This window comes from Nipponia nippon, unplaced genomic scaffold, assembly GCF_047370975.1.
Source record: "Nipponia nippon isolate SJK-2023a ecotype South Korea unplaced genomic scaffold, ASM4737097v1 scaffold_2, whole genome shotgun sequence".
In the NCBI taxonomy this organism is placed as follows: domain Eukaryota; kingdom Metazoa; phylum Chordata; class Aves; order Pelecaniformes; family Threskiornithidae; genus Nipponia; species Nipponia nippon.
In genome coordinates this window covers 71,990,732-72,011,280 of record NW_028262336.1, presented here as the reverse complement: position 1 = coordinate 72,011,280, position 20,549 = coordinate 71,990,732, and the positions used below count along the sequence as shown (strand labels likewise).

The 20,549-nt window shown below is 38.8% G+C and overlaps 1 protein-coding gene across 2 annotated transcripts in view; it reads right to left on the bottom strand.

Annotated features, from left to right (window-relative positions):
* Nucleotides 1-20,549, bottom strand: part of NALCN (sodium leak channel, non-selective) — a 246,181-nt gene that overhangs the window by 200,739 nt on the left and 24,893 nt on the right. For both annotated transcript variants that reach the window (XM_087758313.1, XM_087758314.1), the window contains exons 4-6: nucleotides 13,988-14,071; nucleotides 12,238-12,377; nucleotides 11,276-11,404 (exon numbers count right to left, since the gene is read on the bottom strand). In XM_087758313.1, coding sequence (XP_087614439.1) covers nucleotides 11,276-11,404; nucleotides 12,238-12,377; nucleotides 13,988-14,071 — 353 coding nt within the window. The remainder of the gene's footprint in view (nucleotides 1-11,275; nucleotides 11,405-12,237; nucleotides 12,378-13,987; nucleotides 14,072-20,549) is intronic.

Here is a 20,549-nt window from a genome sequence, read left to right as displayed (position 1 = left end):
TACATAGATACTGTAATATTTTACTACTGCTAATATATTGTCTTTCAACATATTTGCCCCAAGGTACATAGATTTTTATATCTTATCATTCAGTTCAGATCTTTTATTCATTCTTTATGTGTTCAGTTTCAGGTTTTGGTACTGGGGTTTTTTGACAGTTTTCACAGTCCTCTAGTGTCTAAGCTTGAGCCTTTGTGGACAGAACTTGGAGATTCTTGCTTTTTTTGTCAATTTTTCAAGAAGAAAATTGTTTACATGTTCATTCGACAAATTAAGAAAAGTACTGGTCTTACTCCCTTTCTCCTCCCACCCATATTCAGTAATAAGGCATGATTAAATCAGACTGCCTATTACACGAGGCAGTAATACTAGGTAAAGTTTGATTTGATTTTGATTGTAGCGTTTTTTCATTTCGTACGTGACCTAAGTTAGGGTCTACAAAATGTGCCTTTGATGTTCCATCTATTCCTATTCACTGCACAGGAATTTTGAAGAAATTCAAATTAAATCACCAACCTTATCTCACACTTCATGATGTGAAAATTCAAAGACCCAGCATCTTTTAGCTGAATCACTAGAAGGAACCGCACAATAAAAGGCTGCAGCAATGCTGTCCTGACTTATCCCACCTCATTTTAGGCAATGAACACAGAGAGAGAAATACATCTCCAGAGGCTTGGGGGTCAATGGGTTCAGCCAGACTCCAGAAGCACCCTTCTCTCTCTGCTAGCCAAAGAGGGAATTCAAGGCATTTAGGTTCCTAACAGAGGTGCTAACATCAAAAAGACATGACTCTTTACTCATGGCAGATCGCTTGTTACGCAAAGCCAATGCTGTCATTGCCCAGATGAAAAAAGGATGGTTGTGGCTACTTAACAGTTTTGACAATCTATTGGTTTGTTCACTAGTTACTGGCATTAGAGGAAATTAAATTCAAATCACTCTGTCATTATCTTTCAGAGTAACACAGACACAGAAGTTAACCACAGAAAAATAAGTGAAAGAAGAAATCTTTCCCATGGGTAGTGCTGGAATGTACACCCAGGGACTGGAAAGCAAAGCTGAAAGAAGAAAATTTTCAGAAGTTCCAGTATGGATTTGTTATTGAAGTAGTATGCATGAACAGTACTATTTTGAGATTTTATCAAATGCCACATGGCATAACAACTCTATGAAAGCCCATTTTTGTGACTGCTACAATCAGTCATGAGGGAGCAGAATTCAAATAGCAATTGCAAGATATGTATGCTAATGCAAGACTTGTTTCACAGGAATCAAAACAACATGAATTAATGGCATTCGCACAATGAAGGAGGCTGTCGCTCTAAGTGCTAATACATAGGAAGAGTTAAAAATGAATTAGCTAGCTTGCACGAATCTGCATTTCACCGAGGTGTATCAAATTAGACTTATTTACAAGTTGAAGTGATCTCATACCTGTAGTACCTATTACAATCCAATAAAGTATATCCTTAGAAAATTTAAAAGAAAGAGTGAAAAATACCTCCGTTCTCTTTTAAATTGCAAGGACATGAACTGAAATATATGAAACAATCTAAGCTGAACACTGCATCCATTTTGATTTTAAAGTATGTTCAGGATCCCTTCAAAAAACCTAAGTTTGCATATCAGACTTACCTGGATTAAATATAGAAAAATACCTTCTGAGTAGCTGTCTACCAACTATAGGGAAAACACAAGGTCACTAAACTGCACTGTAGGATTTGAAAATCGTAAGTCTGAAGTTCAGCTGGGATTCACTTCCATCAAAGCTCATAAGCACTTTTGGACCCGTCATCCACAACAGCAGAGTTAGCTACAACTAGCGAGCAGGGGAGGTTTCCCTGGCTCTCTCTTTGGACCACTGCACCATGCAGTTTCATCTCAACAATCTTTCTGCTTAGACACGAGACAGGGCATCATAAAAAGCATCATAAAAGAATACTGCCCTGAATCCAAATCTGAACTACATGCAGAACAAATTCTTTCCTAAAGCTTGTGTTGCAAAGTGTCAAGACCATACGCAGGATGTCTTCACCAAATACATTTACACAGGCCAGTCAGTAATGTAACATCTGAAGTGGCAGGAGATGCGACTCTTAGCATAGCAAAAGAAAGGGGCTGCTATCACTGAGCACCTAAGAACAAATTTTCAACATCATCCAGCTAGCTCGAAATGGAAACTATTTAGCGTTTGATGACTGGCCATTTGACTGGCCAGTTCCATTTGATAGAATTGGCCGTTCCACCAAAGCTCTCCCTTTACCTAGGAGAAAGCAGCTTGATCTCTCCATTTCATAGCATGACTGGTACACAAGGTAGACAGGAAGACTTACTGCCAAAACTGGATCGCTGTTTTATCTGGTGAAAGGGCTTCACTGACAGGGCATTACAGAGAACAATATAATTAACATATGCAGCTGCAGACCTCCAGTAAGGTCAAATAATTTTGTCAATAAGAGATCTGAAATGTTGCTGGGGCTCCAAGGAACCCAAATGTAAGCCCACATTGGTCTAGCCTTCAAGCCTACAGGCTACATCCAGCTCAAGAGAGAAAACTAAATGAACCATTGACAGTCCATAACCAAAGCTTTTTCTTCAAATACCAGCTGAAGAGCCCTTTTCATTAACCTGCCAGGTAGCAGGTATACAAAAAGTTGGTCTGGATTGTAGTTTTAATACTGCCCCTAGGCAAAGGCCATGATGATCAAGAAAACAGGCAGGCAGCATAAAAGATCAAGCTGTAACAGGTAATAACTCTTGCTCCTGCTGCCTTGGCAGGCGCCCCACATAAGGAGAAAGCGTGAGGAGGGTATGCCTTTGAGGCGAGCTAGGAGGGCAGGGATGAAGACAAGGAACTGGAAGGGAGAAGGTGGGCAGTGAGCTATGAATCTGTGAAGGAAGCTGGGCAAATAAGGCATCAGTGAGCTCAGCAGAGCCTGTTACAGCAGGGACAGATGGGTGGCTGGTATTTTAGGCACTGGAAAAGAGGAAATGGGGTGCATTTGTGTCAAGTTCAAACAACGTGGTTCACAGAGTATAAAGGCAGCCGACAAGCCTTTTCTATGCTAAGGAGATAAAGAGTGATGCTGGATTTGGGGGCTTTTCTGGCAATTTATTTAAAACTCTTTTATATGAGAGGGAGAGGGCAGGGGACTGAGGGACTGACTAGGTAAGAGGCTGGAAAAGCAGTGGTGGGGGAAGGGGATGCGTGTAAAGATTGAGTAGAAATGTATTTTATGTTACCGTAAAACAACAATGAATAATAACACCTCTGATAGCAAGAAGTATGTTTTGGTGAGAGAACTGGATATGCCGTGTGGGGTGGATGAAAAATGAAGTTGGAACGTTCAAGAACATGCTCTCACCCCAACTCCAAAGTTCAGTTATACACAAAGAGAGAGAAAAGAACAAGATGCAGCAAGCCACTCTCTCACCTCTGCGCAAAGACGCAACAGTTCCACTCCTGCATCCAACCCTCCCCACTTTCAATGTGGCCCCCTTTAAAAGAGATGTAGCAAAGGCGAACAGCTCTTTGGATGCTGAAGATAATGATACCTGACTTTTGTTATGTCAAGAAGGACCACATAGAATCATAGAAAAATAAGGTTGGATATGAACCCTCAACAGGACACTAAATATAGTTCCCTGCCCCAGACTATTTCTACCTTTCCCAAGAGAAGTTCCCACAGCCTGTTTTAAAGATCCTCAGAGGCGAAATTCAGAAACTCTCTAAGGAATGGACTCCAGTGCAGCCTCATCCCCACCATGACAAAGTTTTTTCCTGGTATCCTATCTAACCTGAAATTTTTTTCCTGAAATTTAATACAAGTATTTCTTATCCTAGTAGTAGTACAGAAAGAGACCAGATTCCTTTTCTCTGTGGAACAGTTTTTATCCACTCAAAAACTGCTACATGTCTACTACTTCCTTTCAGTTGAGCTAAAAAAATGCCAAACACTGCTTATCAGCTCTACTCTAGAGATCTATGCTCATTCCCTTTTCACCTGCTTTAGACTGTCTCCAAATGATGCCTGTATGTTGTCTGATACTACAACTTATATATTTTTACAAGAGCACAATTTTGTTGGTATCTGTTCCTCCATTATGCTCCCGAATCCCTTTATGAAGAACTACCTCCTAGTCATTCACAATGCTGTATTTGTACAGCTTGTTTTTCCTAAGTGCACTACATTGTCCCTGCTGACTGTCATCCAATTTTTTCAGAGCATGTCTTCAATTTGTCAATATAATTTTCATTCTAATCTTGCCTTCCAAAATGTTTGCAGTCCCTCCCAACCTCATGTCATTCTCAGTGCAATAAGTATATTCTATCTGCCATCATCCAGAATGTTAATGAAACCTCTAAATAGCACAAGACAGACTTATGTGTATCCCAGCTCTTTCCATTCTGACAACGAGCCATTAATATCAACTTACTGAGCATGTTTTTCAAGCAGTTTTGCACCTATTCTATGATTATTTTCACCTTAACCATGTTTCTCCTGCCAGCTTACAAAAATGTCCTGTGAGACTGTTACAAAGCCTTCCTAAAATAAAGATATATGACATCCACTCTTCTCTCCAAATCACATGGTTGTTACCCTGTCATAGATAATTATATTGGTTTGACATGGTTTATTCTTGACAAATCCATATTAGCTGCTACTTGCTTCCTTGTTATCTTCCAGCTGCTTACAAATTTTTGTTTGTTTATTCACTACAGAATTCTTTCAGGGATGGAAGTTAAGCTTACCTGGCTTTACTTTCCCTGTCTCTAATCCCTTCCTCCTTTTTAAACTTCTGCTGTTTTCTTGCCTTCCATTTCCTCACCCACCCTCCACAAGTTCTCGGAAATAATAAAATAGCTGAGATGTGGCTTCAGTCTGCTCCTAAGTATCTCAGGATGAATACTCCAGCATTTCCCAGAACTTTTCAAATTGGAGTGATCCAAGGGACTGGGACAGGAATCGAATTTAGACATCACATTCAGCTTCCAGAAAGCAGTACCAAACTGAAAACAGTCACCTGGTTTTCAAAACAACATATGAGATAGATCACTCATGGAAACAGAGCTGAAATCTCTTTTAGAACGTCTTTCTTACTATTTCCTGTAAGTGCTTGCATACCCAGAAGTGACTCTTCCTCACAGTGTTTCCAGGCTAAGGGAGATGTACTGCTCAGTGATAACTGCTGTCTAACCTGTGAATGTCAGGACATCTACAGACTTCTCCATTGGTTGTCTGGCTTCCTCTTCCAATATAAAGAAGAGAACTTTTCCAGCTTCCTTTCTATTCAGGAAAGCACCCAATTGCCCACCTGGCAGATTCAGTGGAGAGCACTCTTACAGTTCTGTTTTTCTAGTGATGTCTGGCCTTTCCCTCAATTTTATGATATACCAGAGGATGTCCTGACTTGCAGCATCCTGGCCTCCTGCAGGTTTCCTGTGGAAAGTTCAGTAGTCCCCAGGCCTTAATTCTGTACAGCGATTATAAGGTAAAAATCTTGTGGATAAATATGGAACTTTTGGGAGTTATGGTAGTTGTAGAGATGTGGCAGTTATGTTATTCAAGTTCCTGTATTTATAGCGAGCTAATTTCACCATAGTCTATAAAATTCACTTCAGCTTACTCAAAAGGACTATTTACTAGCCAGAGAAGGAGAAGAATCCCATAAAGCTTGACAGGCCGAGTAGAAGTTCAATAAACTCTGACGTCTTCACTGGGACAAAGAATTGTGTAAACCCGAATGGCTCCAAATCTTAACACAGGTAAGCATATGCCATTACTGAGACACCAAATGCTGAGGTTATTGGTTTCCAATCACTCTATTGTAGAGCTTCATTAAAAGGTCACCTTCTCGCTCAAAATGGAGCTGGGCAAACAAAAACACTGGAAAGCCTGTGCGAAATGAATCAACAGCCCAATTGCTTTGGATAACTGTCTATGCAACAGTCCTAGACAAAATCAGGATTTGTGCTCAGAAATCACATGCCTCCTGAAATTGAGGAGAGTCCACCCCTGAAGACTGCTTTCCTTGGGCACCAATACTGGCCATCACCTCAGCGCTCTCTTCCCTCCTTTTGATAGGATCCCAGTTGGAGTGAATTACTTCCCTTTTAGTATGATGCTGTATTTTTCTTGTTTTCGGTTGGGGTCTAAGCAACATCAGGCCTGCAAAAGTAAGATTTCTTCTATTTCTCTCCTCCCTGAGGAGTTTATACTAGAGACATATCACCATTAACAGAGATGGTAAATAAATCCCAAAGGCAGTATTAAAGCAGTGCTGGTTGTTCAACTAGCATCAATAAATTAATGCGCCCTGTTAAAAAAGTCCTGTTATGTTTATTTTTCAAGCTTGGTCTTTGATTTCTTCCCTTTCTCAGAAACGCAATTACTCATTCATATTTTCCCGTTGCTGATGTGAGACAGTATCTCGAATCGCTTTTGTTCTTTTAAATCATCTTTATTTCCTCTATTAGATATTGTGGTGAACTTTCAGCTCCAGAGTCTTTGAAACTGTTTTCTGACATTTTCAGGGCCTATCCATAGACAGATGGAAAGATGACCAAGAACCTCTTAGATCTTTCTATTACTCAGTAATTATTTTTCTTATCTATTTTCCTGGGCAGTTTCTACTTTAAACAAGAAACCTTGCAAAGAAGGATTTTAAATTGACTGCCATGGTGACAAGGCAGACAGGTCTACAGAAATACTCAATCTCTACCCTACTGAAAGCATTAAAAAAGACCCTTAAAGAATGACTTTCGGAGAAGAAATAGATAAGTACTACATTTCATGACAGTTAGCCATATTAGCCTTCTTTGTTTTGATGAGGGAAGGCTTCCTTTCCCCTAGCTCCTGTGCAGGCTGAGAATTACTAAAGGAAAGTTTACTGTTGTGGAACAAATATAATCTAATCATGCAGTATGGAAGTATTTTTGTGTAGTCAAACATGTCTTGGTAATAAAAATAAAGAAAACACTCAGTAGCTAGTGTGTGAGGATATATAAAATACTCTTAACAGAGCCAAAGCAACGGTTTGGAAATAATTTCTCTCTTGTCCTTGTGGAAGTACCTTTTGTATACTGGAGGTGCCCAAGCATAAATTACAGTAGATTTGGGAACACAGCCTGTTGTCCCCATATTTGTTCATTTCTTTGAAATTAATCTCAGATATAACAAAATAACCTGTCAAACTGCTTATAATGTATGGACTTACCTAGATAATTGCATTATATATACATTACATTCCAACTATACTGTGTGTCTTTAAAGCAATTAAAGAAGATCCATACTAAGGAAATCCATGTCATATACTGCTTATTGGCAGAAAAAAGATATACCAGTTGCTGAAATCATCAGGGTAAGCTGTGACAGAATAGTAAAAAGGTAAGTAATAATCACAAGGGAATACTGAGTGAGAAAATTGTCTAGGAAGAAGACAGTGTTCCCTGTAAGGAAAAAAAGTCTGGCAAAATAAAGAAAATTTTAAGAATAAGGGAAAAAAGATTTATCATCAAACAAAAAAAAAAACTTTTCAGCCTTTGAAAGGAAGTCAGGTTTTGCTGATTTCACAGATGGAATGAAAAACTCAGACTGCAGTTAGCTCACTTCAGTATTTTTGTTTGTCAGAGTTAACATTAGAAAATGACTGAGGAGGTGGAGAGACAGGAGGTCAGGCAGTGTGGGCGTCAAGAAGGACGGAAAGATAAAAGAACTTGCAGCAGTCAAAGAGGCAATGAGTGTCTGATGAGGCTGCCACATCCTTTCAAATAAAAAAAAGAATAGCAGGATTTTAAGATGCCGTTTTCAAAAGACACTTGCTTCCCTTATAATAATAATTCAGAAGGCAGTAGACTTAAAGAGTGATTTCTACAGTTTCTGAAATAGATGAAGTCTTGAACTCAATAATAAGACTTTACCCTTGCCACTTGCCATAGAATTCTGCATAATACAAGGCAAATCACCTAAAATTAAAGTTCTCACAGGTGGCCACAAATTGGATGCTTTTCATTTTCTAATCTTGACTTGGGAGCCTGGGATCTGGTTTGCAGAAATACTGAGTATTTACAGCTGTGGCTCATTAAAGACTCTGAAGTTATTTAAGGCCAAGTACAGCCAACTTTGGCCACTCTCCATTGCCTGGAACAGAACCACCTGAGACAGGCAGACAAACAGACAGACTCAACTTCTGAGAGGAATGTTTAATCCTCATTATAAAGTTGAGAAACTGAACCTCAAAGACAAAAGTAAAATTTGACTAGGCAATTTTTGTGCTTTTGTGTTCTACTACATCTCATCTAATAAACTCTCCTCGATTCATAAGTGGCATACAGCCTCCTTTCTAACTACATTTTGGACCAGTATCTGGCTCTAAATTGTCCTCTTTTGGCACCAGAACTGTTGTTTCTTTCTCTGTATTTATTTTCCCAGCCCACAGTGGTTGTTCTTCTAAATTCTGCTGCCAGCTCTGGGAAAGTCAGCCCTGACCTATGCAAAGAAGGCACAGCCTAACTCAACCTAGAGCTTTTGCACTGCATTCCTCAAAAACTGAAAAAGGATCAGATATGTATGTGTTCACACGGTATAACGATGAATGTTACAGCCAAGAAGAAGAAATAAGTGTTTTCAGAGTAGTAATGAGCAGTATGCCAAAAGTAAGGTGTAAGTCCACATGTCAAGCAACAAAGCAAAAAATATATTGTTCTTTGTGTGAGCACTATTCATTTGTCAGAATAAATGAGGCAGCACTTCTAGGGGAAAAAGTGTTTTTCAAGGTACACTGTAGTCCTCATATACAACCATGGGAGCCATTTAAAGTTACAATTCTAGTTTGGAGATGGCAAAAGTGATTACTTACTTTCTGAAGGTGCCTATCCCAGGTACCTAAAAAGTAACCTAAATTAGATTTCTAAATTTCAAACAGCTAAAAATATACATACTTGATGATACTGAAAGAAAAAGGAGTTAAGGCTAGAATTTCAACCTCAAGTCTAAAATTTCGTTAATTCTGCATGCTTGACTTTTCCAACTTTAACCCATTTTAGACAGGTTTTATTTTTATTTCATGTACTGGATATTTGACCCTTTTAACCTATTTGTGTAATTCAGCTTTTCAAACAACCTAAAATTGAGGTGTTTCCATAAACTTTTTTTTTTTTTTTTTTTTAAATAATGCAGTATTCAGAGAGCAACCCATGCAGAAGAAATTGGACAAAATTTTTATGGGCAAACTTAAAGTTATAACTTAGCTTTCCATATTACAAACATTATAATGTCCCACTTCATCTTTTTCTGCTGATTTCAGGGAAAAGCTGTATTCAAGTGACACAAGGAATTATATGATGCCCATTTCCCTGTGTTGTCTATTCCATTTCTTGTTTTTCGAAACAATATAGGTAAATCACTGTGCTGTTTTTGGCTGAGATCGAGTTAATTTTCTTCATAGCAGCTAGTATAGGGCTATGTTTTGGATTTGTGCTGGAAAGACTGTTGATAACACAGGGATGTTTTCGTTACTGCTGAGCAGTGCTTACACAGAGGCAAGGCCTTTCCTGCTTCTCACACCGCCCCAACAGTGAGTAGGCTGGGGGTGCACAAGAAGCTGGGAGGGAGCACAGCCAGGGGGGCTGACCCCAGCTGACCAAAGGGCTATTCCATACCATATGACGTCATGCTCAGCATATAAAGCTGGGGGAAGAAGAAGGAATAGGGGATGTTTGGAGTGATGGCGTTTGTCTTCCCAAGTAACCGTTACATGTGATGGAGCCCTGCTTTCCTGGAGATGGCTGAACACCTGCCTGCCCATGGGAAGTAATGAACGAATTCCTTGGTTTGCCCTGCTTGCGCATGCGGCTTTTGCTTTACTTATTGAACTGTCTTTATCTCAACCCACGAGTTTTCTCACTTTTACTCTTCCGATTCTCTCCCCCACGCCAGCAGGGGGGAGTGAGCGAATGGCTGTGTGGTGCTTAGTTGCTGGCTGGGGTTAAACCACAACAATCACAGAATCACATATCTTCTCATTACCACAAATAAACTTTTCACAAAGATTTTTTTTTAAATGTCTATGGGACACTGTAAAAAAATCTGTGCTGTAAAGTTTTTCTCTTAAAAAAGAGGAAAAGTCAGAATGAAATATCTCATTTCCAGTCTAGGTGAAGATCAGCCCCATATTTTACTATAGCATTGATTAAATAAACAAGAAAATAACCAAAAGTCTTTTTTTTTCATTTAACAAAATACAATATAAGGTATACCATATTCTCAAATAATTTTGTAACCTTTTTTGTATCTGACACTTTTAATAATGTCATTTTATATTCGATAGATTATAGGCCCTAATTTGGAAAAATATTTTAACAGAGTTTTGTGATAATCAGACCTTTATTCAGCACAGTGGCAGATTAAGCGGTGTTTTGCTTTCTTATAACGTCTACTCTATTTATTTTATGGTCTGACAAATTCAATATGGGAATAAAAAGACCCAGTTTTGACTAAAGCAAAACTCCAGAGCTAACATTTCCCTATCCAAAGAAACAGGGACAAAATGAAGAAATACATGTAATAATAGAATCTCACAATGTAATGGTGGTTGAGCATACAGTCAAGCCCTCAATTCAACAGGACATGTAAGTGTATACTTATCTGTGAATTTATGAGCCATCCCAGTGGCAAGAGGCTATACTGTACTTCAAGTTAATCTTATGTTTAAGTATGTGCTGAATCAAAAACACGATGTATACTCAATCACCAAAGTAAAATATTAATCATAAGTTTTTTCCAAAGGCTGGGTAAAAAGGCTCTTTAAATCTGAGCATCAGCTCCCAGTAACCTCTTAATCCAGAAAGGAATGTGAGATTCGAGGGGTAGTTCTGCCCTATACTTTAGGTCTGGCCCCACACCCAGACGTTCTGGGAAAAGATATGACAATACAGTGAAAGCTGATGAATCATCAGTGACCCAAATCAGCCACAAGTGGCAATGGTCCTCTTAAAGCGTCCTCTGCTCTCCTGCTCTCTCACCCCCTCCCACACATACACAGTCACTCACGCCCTAACTCAGATTGCAGCCCAATACCATAATTTGTAAACTCTCTGTTGCAGTTGAAATTTGTATTTTTCGTAATTCCTAACATTTTTGTTTCCCCAATTTATCTTAGTGTATTTTGGTGGACTACTTTTAATCTATTAAGTCCAATTTACACCCACTGATGCTAACTACAATTATACATATGCACTGAAAGAACAGCCCCACGTCAGAGGCTAACTCACCCTGGCTGCGTGTCGTCGGTCACACAATGGTATGTAAAAGTTCCAAACATCTGCACTCCCAGAATCCCATACAAGAGGAGAAAGAACAGAAGGAAAATTGAAACGCTCCAGATTTGCTCTCCAGAACGCCTGGCAAAAAGATAAATATGACACTGAATGCACAGGCAACGTGAAGCCTCCTCTGAAAAGCTCCAGAATAGAAAATATGCTCACACAGAGAAAGCAGTATTTCATCCTGCAGAAAATTTGTCCTTAAAACTAATCTCTCACTCTGTGCAGAGAGAGAAAAGGAAGCCATGATTTTTTCTAAACCCATAAGTTAGGGTAATTAAACCAGCTCTAAACTACAAAAGGTGGAACAAAAAAAAACCCAAATAAAATGTGCAATGTCTAGCTTTGGTAAAATAGTATCTAATGACTTATACAGACAAGATATAATGATGAAGTAAAGTTGATACCAAATAAAGACCAAAAAACTCTTTCACATTGCCATTACATAGCTTTTGCCATTACAGGCTGTATCAAACATACTTATGTGTGTTTGCTTGCATGTAAGCATCTCTGTACATATACCAATACATGTACACCTGTAACTGTCATGGTTAGGGCATCTGCTCATGTATTTTTATTTACAAATATTACCCTATTAAAAGTGTTCACCTTGATTATTAAGTGCCCATATTAATGGAACAAAATTTCCTGCCATTGGTAGAAAATTGCTGGCTACAGTTATTAGCAAAATGCTTTAAGATTTATTTAAATATTTGACAGCTTTGATAATTTTCCAGGAAACTTGATGATTCCTTAAATATGGAAAATAGAGAGAATTTTTTGGCCAGAACTAAAATTCAGGAAGAAAATGCCTATTAAGCATGAAGGGTCATTCTCTGAGCTGCACTGTCAGTCCTCTACGTCAAAACTGAAATCTTCTCTGTTGTTCTTCAGATAACAGCCTTACTTACTTCAAGATATTTGTTATCCTAGTTCGTGGCAGCTCAAAACGAAAATATATCCGGAATGCTCGAATCATAATGAGTGGTCGTGGAATCCGTAACATGCCCCAAGGTGACATCTGGTCAACTATTTCAGCAATTTCAAACACCTACAAACAAAAGAATCAGGAGTTTTTCTTGATGACCCTGTCCTATTCCTGTATTGATTTACAGAACTTTTAAAACTATGAAAACTATACATGATTTTTATTTTCATTTTCAATCTTCTCTTGGTTTATTTTATGGTTCATTTTAACCATGTTTTTTTAAAAGAAAAGTCTTAGTAAATCCTTTAATCCATTTCTAAGTTATCCTAATGAAATTCGAAAAGCATACTCTGCCTATATTCATAATGCTTCTGTCTCAAACAACCCAAGAAGACTGTGCAAGCTTCTGTCAGCTCCCTGCTTCTGTGCTAGTCCTACCCCACGAGTTTCCCACAACTTCGTTAAAAGTGAATAATTCACATTTCCAAATGTAAAAATCAGTATCTGTTAATGTTACGCACCACTAAGGTTTTTACTAGGATGTAAAAGTACATATACACAGATTGCTTTATGAGTTGCAACTTGCTTATAAATTCTCCATTTAATTCCAAGTGCATGAGAAAACTGCACGTTCTTCTTCTAGACTTCACTTACGATGCAAATTTCAGCCAAGCCACAGAACAGGGAACCGTTTCCTTAATACATTGCCAGGTTAGGCACTCCATAAAGACTATTTAGCTTAATGATTGGGTGAAAACCTCTTGTTTTAATCCTTGTCTCTCACTCTCTGAGAGAAACTGCTTAATTTAATATTTGCTTAAAATACCAAGAAAATGGAGGGGGAACGTGGCAACACATAAACTGGGTAATCTACAGTGTTTATCTGTAATGACCAACCTTCACTCTACACGTGTACGTGACGTACCAAAGTTTCCCCTATGTATAAAGCAGAAAATTACAATGTGTCTTAAATTTGTCAGAAGTGGGTAGGTTATGCCTAACAGCAATCACCATAGAACTTTTACAATCCTTATACTATTGCAGGCCCAGTCTCACAGTCTGCAATCTGTTCTTACCCAAAAAACTGGCTATGGTTATGGATGGATTGGTTTGCAGTACACAATTTGACCTGTACCTTAACACTCTGCTTTTTTTTGCAACATGTCCAAGTTCCCTTCTTTATGAAAATTCATCAAATAATTTCCAGATGTATTTATTATTTTTTTTTCATTGTGCTTTAACTTGAATTTTGGAAAAGGGTTTCTTAGGTGTGGGCCATATTACATGAAACGCCTCCACTCACCATACCAATATGCCTACAGCATGGCAAACATCTGCCATTGGAATCATTCTCCCTTTAGTTGCCTAAGCTAGTCACCATGGCATCCTACCAGTCTGAATGGAAGGAGATGAGCACAACTGTCATACGGAGTAAGAGAGAAATGGCTCTCTGAAGATCCTTCTCTTTCCTTTTAACTATGCAGAGGGTTTATGGTAACGAGCTTCAGATTAATGTATAACTTCTCAATAAGAAAAACTATACAAGATAAATTCTACTACTAATGTAGATATACTGCATTGTGCAATTATGAAGCTATTGAATTCAGCACAGTTTTTAAAAACAATTTGACCCATGTACAGCTATACTTCCACAACTTGTAATTACTTGGGTGTGCCATATATTTTTCACAATTAAGGAACTATTCATTGAAAAAGGTAAGTGAAATAATTACCTGTAAAACCAGTGACACCCAAAGACAAAAGACCATGAATCCATCAAACACACACCAACGATCCTTTACATAGGAGCTGTCACCCTACAGGAGAGAAAAGCTAAGAGGTAAATTGTTGTTGTTTTACTGTCAGGATTTACAAATACCATAAACAAAAGTTCTTGGAAGAAGGAAAAGTCTTCTCTGTACCACTTTTAAAATGCCACTTTTGAAAGACTCCAAAAGCATAGTATCTGAGCTAGAATATGCTGGAAACATGTAAACATATCTTCTGGGTGAATAAATGGTAGCTTCATTCTTGTGCAGTACTTCTCCTTAGCTTGTGTCAAAAAGAACTTATAAAGAGACCTATTATTTACACTTTGATGTAAATCAAAAAACACACAAAAAATGAACATGACTCACTTTTCCACTGTATTGCCCATTACAAAATCCTTGCACAGGAAGGTAAGTGTAAAATGCTAGCAATCTAGTATTGTGCCATTCAATTACTTCAATATTGTCCAACAGCTTCAGTTAAATCAGTATCATTTTACATTAATTTTTTCATAAGTTTTCAATCATTTTTCATGCTCTAGAAAAGCCTTGCCATTTCCAAAACACTAGACAGTAACCACCATCTCATTACAGTGTAGGTTTTCAATTTTCTTTGGACATTTCCTGAGTAACTTTTTACCATCTCAAAATGACAATTCGTTCTTTAGACTTCATTAATAATAGGTACGGTGAACTTTTCAATATTGATATTATTGGCACTCCATTGTCTAGCACAAGGATTCAGAGCATACCTTTGCACTACTGAATTAAAAAAAACTCAGGAAAGAAAACTGAGCACTGGATCCTTGATGACCCATATGCCTTCCTACCTGTTCTCTGGCTCTGCTTTAGACTTCTTCAACTAGCTCTCTAAGATAACACCTGAGCATGGTTTTTGTGATAGTCCAATCCAGAGATCACTCCTAAAGACACCATGGAGAAGACTGCATCCAAGCTCAGTTTCCTCCGTACTACACTATTCTCAACCACTGCTCCAGTCTGCAGGCTTAGATATCCTCATATCTCACAATGACTTGCAACACAGGCCCTCCACTGAAAGCTATAAAAACATTTCTTTGGTGGCCTGCTAATGCCTCGCACTTTACTTCAACCACTGAACTGAAAAAAATCTACATTTATCAGGCAGATTACGGCTAAGAGTTAGATAGTTTTGTATACCACATGGAGTGTAGACCAAATGCATATAGATAGATGCAGCTTGTTGAAAGGGACAAGACTAGACCTAAGGAAAGTGGATATCCCAGTTTCATGCTGTATAGCAGTAAAAACATATGCAGAGGCACTGGTAGTGCATCTCGGGGCACGTAAACACCCCTTTCCAAATGGGGTTTCTCCTAACAGACTGAACGTACCCTCCCCTGCCTTATACATCATCTGGTTCCTTTTCTCTCTTTAGTGTTCTTCCAGATACAAACTACAGTGTTTGACATCCACTTTTCATAGGTATAATTGGGGAAAAAATTATTGTCAGGTCTCAAGAATCTTGAAGACATTACTGGACTTTGGCCTGTTATGTGATTCCTGGCTTGATATACGTTGTTTCTTATCTCAGTGATAGTTATTTCAGTCAACCTGTACTAATTTTTAAATGTCTCAGCATTTTCATTGATTCTAAAAGCACAGACAAGATATTTTGTTTTAATCTAATATTTTCAATGACACACACTCTCCTAAAAATGATTTATCATTCCTTGCCATAGGTGACAGCACGATATATTGTGTAAACAGAGACAAAATATGTTTTTTTTAAAAAAGCTTTATTTCAGTTGCAGATATTCTTCAGGGCAGAAGTGAACAAAGTAAGGATATACAGAAAATACAGTAAGTGATTTTCAAATCAGAAATAAAGGACAGAGAAATTCAATGCTATCTTCAGACAGAGGATTTTCTAACACATAAGGATGTTGAAGTTCTCCTCAACCCAAGAATCAAGAGGAGGAAGACTGCAAGTCAGGGAAGCAACAGAATAGGAACTTTTGCATTGTAATTTTAACCTGTCCTTCCTGAAGGAAGTAGACTTAGTTCCCTAAATAAAGTCTGAGCTAATCAGAAACTCTTCACTCAGGGCTGAACAAACTCAGCTGTTTTAGTGGTTATGTTCAGTAACTGTGAAGCAGATATATGTTATTTCTCTGCGGAGATCAGCTACTAACACCCCAAATCTCTTACCCCTCTCTCCTCTCCCCTTTACCTCTCAGTGAACAAATCTCCGGTGAGATTTATATCAACATGCAACTTGAGTCCTTCAATTGTGGCTCTGAATAAAGATGCTGATTGGTCTTTCTCTCACTGAAGAACTCTTTGAAACTTATTTTTCTTCTCTTAAGCACCCTTTGTCTAAAGCAAAAAGTTTTCCCTGAGTTGTGCTGTACAGATCTGAGCATGAATTCATGCTGGAGTTCCTGTATTCACCCTCCTCAGAATAACCCGTCAAGTACGCACTAAAAGCCACATCTTTTTTTAGAAATTGCTTTTTCTCTCCACAATACGTGTGGCATGAGTGAAGCAGCTCTGCTGTTTTCTCCTTACAAAGGAAGATGCCGTGACCCTTTCCAGGCTTCTCACCAGTCAGGCTGCTCCACCACCTCACCTCTCTCATGGTCACATCAGGCCAGCTGCCTCGGCTACATCCTCCCTGTCAGGGAGGCTTCCCATGGATCACCCACAGAAACTTAGGGCACCTGAGTTACATCTGTAGAAACTACTCATTTTGGGGGGTATTCTGGCCCTTTCCGCTTTGCATGTAGGGAGGCTTTGGCTAAATCCTTTTCGTGTTTGTCATTTGGCTGGCAGTGGACATGGTGGGGAATCTTTAATGCATTTATACTGTGTATTGGCACACGGGATTTTATTTGGTGTTGGAAGCATTCTTGAGGCAGGACCACATCCTACTTAATGTGAAAATCAGAATATACTTTTTAGTAGGAATCTTGATACTGACTTCCAGTGCTACTTCCATGAAAAATCTAATGCTGACTAAACACAGGCTAGCACTCACATATTAACAGCAATGAACAGTGAGTTTCATTCACATTTGAAAAAAGCTTTGGGCTGAAATTCCGCACTCACAGTCAATGGCAGTCTGTTGCTAGACTTGAAAAGGAATAGATACATGAAATTTAAATACATCTGGTGGCATCTTACCTAAAATAGCTGAAGTATTGCAATGTGTTAATCCCTCATCCTTTTTTCATCATGTCTGCTGAAATTTGAGAATTATTGATGAGGTTTGTTTTAGCATTTTTTTGTGAATGCACTATCCCAGACCATTTACATTATGATTTATAAGTCTTTGAAATGTGATCCAAACATTTGCAAAAGATGAAGGATTAGTACTGTAGACTAGAAGCCTAATGCTGAAACTAACCCAATCCTCTCTAAGTCATTAAAGTTGCTGACTCCCTAGTGCCTACAGTGGACAGTGGATTCTTTAGTGTGGACAGTGGATTCTTTAGTGTGCACAGCAAGTCCTGAAAGCTTCTCCAGCAATGTGACTTACAGTCTATCTAGACAATAAAATCATTTCCTTTTGACAGAGCAGTGGATGCCAGTCCATGACTGCAGGCTTGGGACAGCCTTTGGAAGGCTTTTGCGCAGTAAACCATGCCCTCGCTTAATGCCTCTCCCAGGCAAACTACGGGGCACTGCTCGAACTCAGTGGACTAGCTAACTAACAACTATTAAACACAAAGCATTTTAAGATACATAAAAAATCTGAAGTCCAAAGCAGCAATACTGCTTAGCTGTTAGATGGATCAATCTTTTCTTTGTTAGAGGCCTATTCATAATTTCGTAATACCCTTCCTAGCCTCCCCAGTTTCTTCTAATATGCTTCCGTCTTTTCCCTCAGTATTTATTTATGACAGGTCAGCATCACTGTTAGGCTAGTACACCACCATGGAAACAGCTTTCTTGGTAAACCACACATGTGAAATGGATCAAAAGTCTGCTTCCCTCTTAGAGATGCTAATCTGAATTTGACATCCCAAAAGAACAGACAAGCTTGACATAACAGTCTGTAATTAAAATATTCTCTGCCCTATAAGAACTTAACTTAATTTGTTATGGCAATGTAATAACTAAGGAAGAATACCTCAAGTTCAGCCTAAGATCTTAAGTGTTTCTTTACCTATTTGAAAATAGGACCAACAAATAAATCTCCTCCCTTCTCCCTACCTTTTCCTTATTTCACCAGTTTTTACCTAATTTTAGCACCATTACATTAACTGTGTACAATGTACTAGCTCATTTCTTCATTTTCATGTGCAATACTAATATCCCAATAACAGTATTGAGATGCCGGAAGATACACTTTCTCAACTGTAACCAGCACATGAAAGATAAAACACCGATTGCCAGTATTAGGTGCCCTAAACAGTCGTTACACAAGTTCACAGAAAAAAAAAAAAAACAAAACCAATTTTATAAGACCTAACTCATCGGAAATGTGAGCCAATACAAAATACAGACAGAACCACAGCCGGAAGTAATAACACTTGAGGTAGTCACCTCATGAGAGCCATTACAGTCTAACTTACACCAGAAGGGAATACTAGCCAGACTGTAATTTTTTAATAAAAGTTTACCTCATTATTAACCTTGCTGAAAAAAAAATACTCTAGGAAATCAACATCCAAATTGCATAAAGTGATCTGCTGGAAGATTGATTATGTCTGCTAATTTTGTGAAGCAATTTCAGGATCTCATTGGTAAGGCAGACAGCTTAGCTAGATGATAGCACAGTCATCTCCCAGGTCATTTCTGCCCTGCTTATCTCAGGAACACCTCAGAATGAAGAGCAAATCACTGCAAGTGAAAAGCCTCCTCTGCCTCCCTGCTTGCGTTCAGGAATTTCTCTTTCTCTCTCATCCCTGACTACAACCTGTTCTCTGAATCCTTCCCTCTCGCCTTTTTCCAGCCGCCCCTGTGGGAAACCTAAATGAAAGAAGTGATATGACATTTGCTCTGAGTAATCAGATTTATCACCTGTCTTTCATTAGGAGAACCTTAGTCTCCCACTTTTCCTCACAGTCTCTGACAAACAGGATAGCTGAAAGATGGTACAATCGCGAAGAGACCAGCAAGCTCAGTAACAACCAGCTACTTTCCTGTTCTATCACGGTCACCAGATCCTGCGTGTGGTGGTGGTAAATAAAGCACATCAACAACTCTAGCAAATTCTTCAGATCACCCTGTGGGCTACTTTGTGTAGCACTACAAATAAGCATTAAGGGGTGGAGGCTGACATTTACTGGCATTTTAGGAGTAGCATAAATGCACAGGAGGAAACAAGGAATACAGGGAATCAGAATTCGGGAGTATCATCTTTTCCTGCTCTGCTCTGCTCATTATAATACAAAAAGAGCAAGCCAGAAGAAAGGGCACAGCTCAGTTAGTGAAACAAGACTCACCCTCCTTCCCCCATTCCCTTACTCCACACAAACCGCAGGGCACGGAGGTGGGAGTGGGACAGAAAACAAAATCAGAGCTCAAGGGAGCACCTTGCCTAACCTCCCTCTCCCCCCTGCAAATGCAGATAAAGATATACATACACGCACAGAGGGTATGTATCTCTTACCTGGTCACACATACACATACATCCCTTATGTTTCTGGCTCAACTTCAAACTTTCCCCATTTTCTTAAAAACCTGCAGTTTACAGGTCTGTTTAGTAGCAGAATGATGGGGACAATCCAGCCCAGCCCCCAAGCTGTCAAATACTTTCGACATTTTCCTCATGCAGAAAAGAGAAAGAAGAGATACAGCCTAATCAAGAAGAAAAGCTGCCTCTGACTTCTGTTCTCAATTCTCCTCTTCTGTCCCCCCAAAATAAAACTATTTCCCAAAAGCGCTCATGTGTCAAACATTAGCCCCCTTCGTCCTTCTTCAGAGCTTTGCAACTCCTCAGCTGCCCTGGGGACCGACAGAAGCAGGACCTCAGACAGACAACTCTCAGCTGCAGTAGCCTTAAAGTCCATCTTTTACTCTGTGTGACATAAAAAAATTCAACCTGAAGCATTTTATTATGCAACAACCAGCAAATTATATACTAGCCATCTTTCTGTAATTGTAAAATGATGATCCATGCAGGAAACAAAGGAAATTGTGGATTGCTTAGCTAAGACCATGTTAATAACCAAATTAAAACTGGCATATTTTAAAATGGGTCGTCACCTTCAAGTTAGCCCTCTGCAACAGTGATAGTATCACTTCAAAATGAACCAACATATTTTTTTTTAGTTTGTATTTGGGGAAAAACAGAAAAAATAAGGGGGACACACAGCTTCTCATTTCTCTATTTCTTCTTTTTCTCATAAAGTGTCTTCATTCATAGCGAAGGAACTTATTTAAAATATATTCACATAACAGCAACTGATTTGTAACAGCCAATGGAAGTAGGATTGCTGTGTGCAGCTTAAATCTGAACGGTTATAGTGGGTGTAGTATCACTTTATCATCACTGAGTTAAACAAGTTCAATTTGTAACTACTCATGTATTGTACTG